The sequence below is a fragment of the Montipora foliosa genome, chromosome 11 (assembly GCF_036669935.1).
Source record: "Montipora foliosa isolate CH-2021 chromosome 11, ASM3666993v2, whole genome shotgun sequence".
NCBI classification, from domain to species: Eukaryota; Metazoa; Cnidaria; class Anthozoa; order Scleractinia; family Acroporidae; genus Montipora; species Montipora foliosa.
In genome coordinates this window covers 53546662-53549365 of record NC_090879.1, presented here as the reverse complement: position 1 = coordinate 53549365, position 2704 = coordinate 53546662, and the positions used below count along the sequence as shown (strand labels likewise).

The 2704-nt window shown below is 37.6% G+C and overlaps 1 protein-coding gene across 1 annotated transcript in view; it reads right to left on the bottom strand.

Moving 5' to 3' along the window:
* Window positions 1-480, bottom strand: part of LOC137977409 (uncharacterized) — a 3111-nt gene extending 2631 nt beyond the window's left edge. The window contains exon 1 of the mRNA XM_068824626.1: window positions 1-480. This exon is cut by the window's left edge and continues 2631 nt beyond it. Coding sequence (XP_068680727.1) covers window positions 1-480 — 480 coding nt within the window.
* Window positions 481-2704: the final 2224 nt, after the last annotated feature.

Here is a 2704-nt window from a genome sequence, read left to right as displayed (position 1 = left end):
GTATGTCCGCCTTTGGCCATCCCATGAGGGCACCGAAATTTTCTCTAAACCATGACTTTTATCATTTGTTTTGCATTCCAATATTTGGACCATTTCTTTTAATGCACTGTTCATTTGACCAATTGCCAATGCTTGGTTTTCCAAGATCTTCCATTTTTTGGAATACTGCTTTTGATATGTTACGAAACTGGCCGTACATTTCAGATAGATTTCTTTAACTTCGACACTAACTTTTTCATGCGCTTTCACAACCGTTTCATCTTCACAAATTCCGTTCTCGATGATTTTGTCAGAAATTACTTCTAATTGCTTCTTTACAGTTCTAAATTTCGTTTCAATTTCCTTGTAAACTTTCTCCAAGGTTTCTAATTCCGGTTCTATGCCGTATACAACTTGAAATTCTTCAAAGAGTTCATACAATGATTTGATTGCAACGTCACGCTTGGTGAGCAATGTGTTAATATCGGCTTTAGGAGGCATATTTAAATCATAATAGCTTCAACTTCCTTGGCGTTCTTCTTTCGTTTATTATCTTCTCACGTTTTGAAACGTATTTCCTGCAAAATGTACTTCTTCATAAAAACAGCATTCGAATAAGCCAAACAAGTAACGATAAACTTCGGGAACTAAATCATTCGACTTCAGTAACTGATTGCCACACCCTAATACTTGTTAAACGTTCCTCCACAGTTCATTAATCTTGACTCGAAAGGTCTTGAAATCTCTTATACACTCCTTAATTCACTTAGTAATTATTGTACCTTTTAAAATATTTAAAGGCGTTTCTTGCAGCCATTGCAGTTTATTTGGAATTCCGGTTTCTTCGCCTCCGTGGCGGAAGTGTCTTGAAAACGGGTCGAGTAATCTTCCAGGCCTGATGTGACGAATACTGAGGAAGATTTTTGACTGATTTGCGAGGCCAATGTAGAAGACGTTTTTGCACTTCAAAAAGTCGTTTATTGTTTCTTCGAGTTTGCGTTGACGAAGTCAAAAATCTTGTCCTGCGTTCTTCTGGCCTGACCTTACTTTGAATTTGCCAGAACATTTATATAATTTCAATCTCCACTGGGAATCACACTTAAAAAAAAAGGAAAAGTTGCTCATTAGCGACTTCTATTCTTCTTTGTTGCTTTAGGTCCTTTTGAATGGGTTTGTTTGTTCTTATAGTGCAAATCAACTGGCTTGAATCTTACTTGTCCAATAGATGCCAAGTGACAGTCTGCCACGGTACAAAATCTACTCCTGAAACCGTTCAAATTGGTGTACCCCAAGCCTCCATTTTGGGTCCCTTATTGTTTACGTGTTACGTCAACGATCTACCAGATTACTTGGATTACTTGCTTTCGCCCTTCCCCACAAAATTGTTTATGAACCTTATGTGAAAGCCTTTCAATATAGAACTTTAAATTCGATTCTGTATAGAAACAAGAAATTAATTAAAATTGGTTATAGTGAGCATAACAAATGTACCTTCTGTGACAATGAATCAGAAACACTAGACCACCTCTTTTTTATTGCTCTTTCTCGAATATATTTTGGACACATTTTGAAAAATACTATTTTACGTTAACAAAAAAATCTAGAGTACTCAGCAATCAAGATATTATATTAGGCATTATAACTTCACCTTGCCCCTTACTGAATTATTTAATATTAATGGATAAATTATGTATCTGGGATTGCAGAAGAAAGTCCATACACCCATACATTGAGGGTTTTAAACAAAAAATTAAAATGAACTATCAAACAGAAAAGTATATTGCCTCAAAAAATAATGATCTATTAAACTTTTATAATAAATGGCCAGAAAAGTTTTCTCCTTAATTTCTTTTTCTCCCAATTTTGATGTTGTTAGGAGCAGTACAGTACATTTGTCCAAGAGCGATTTCAGAAAAGGACCAAGGAGGTGGCCTCAGTTATAAGCAAGAATAAGCTTACATTGTTTAAAAGCCCTTTAGAACAGAAATCAGACAAGAAGAAAGTACAAGTTGCAGCTCTAAAGGATGATTGTGCCCTCTTCTCCAGACTATACATTGCTTGTCAAAGTCGCGAAGCAAACCTCCAAGAATTCAATAAAGATGAGAATCATCCGTGGCCCCCATCTCTGGTGCAGGCTATTAGATTGAGAGAAGGCCAGAAGTCAGATCTTGTAAAGTGCATGGAAAAGAATTCTACACTGACTACCGAATCCCCGGAAGTGGACATTGCAATACTTGACAGAGATGTTGTGGTGCAAATGGAATCGCCCGGGACCGCAAAGAACGTTTCAAGAGTATGCACACAATGTTTTCATGCCATACATTATGAAACAGCTTCAACCAGTCAAAAGAGTCGACATTATCTGGGATGTTCATCGACAGGATAGTCTAAAGGCAGCTACCAGAGAGAAGAGGGGCTCTGGTACATGCAGAAGGGTAACATCCTCTTCCCAGATTCTGAAGAACTGGAAGTTTCTTACACGTGAATGAGAACAAGACAGAGCTCTTCCAGTTCCTGGCGAAGCAAGTGGAATCTTGTTACATAGAAGGTAAAGAACTTTGCGCTACATACGAGGAACACGTTTTAAGCTCACCAAGAAGAGATGACATGGAAGACTGTACCCATGAAGAAGCTGATACATACATCATGCTGCACATCATACATTGCTTCGCTGTGTGGATATCAGAGAGCCATGATCAGAACCATTAATACAGATGTTGTGGTT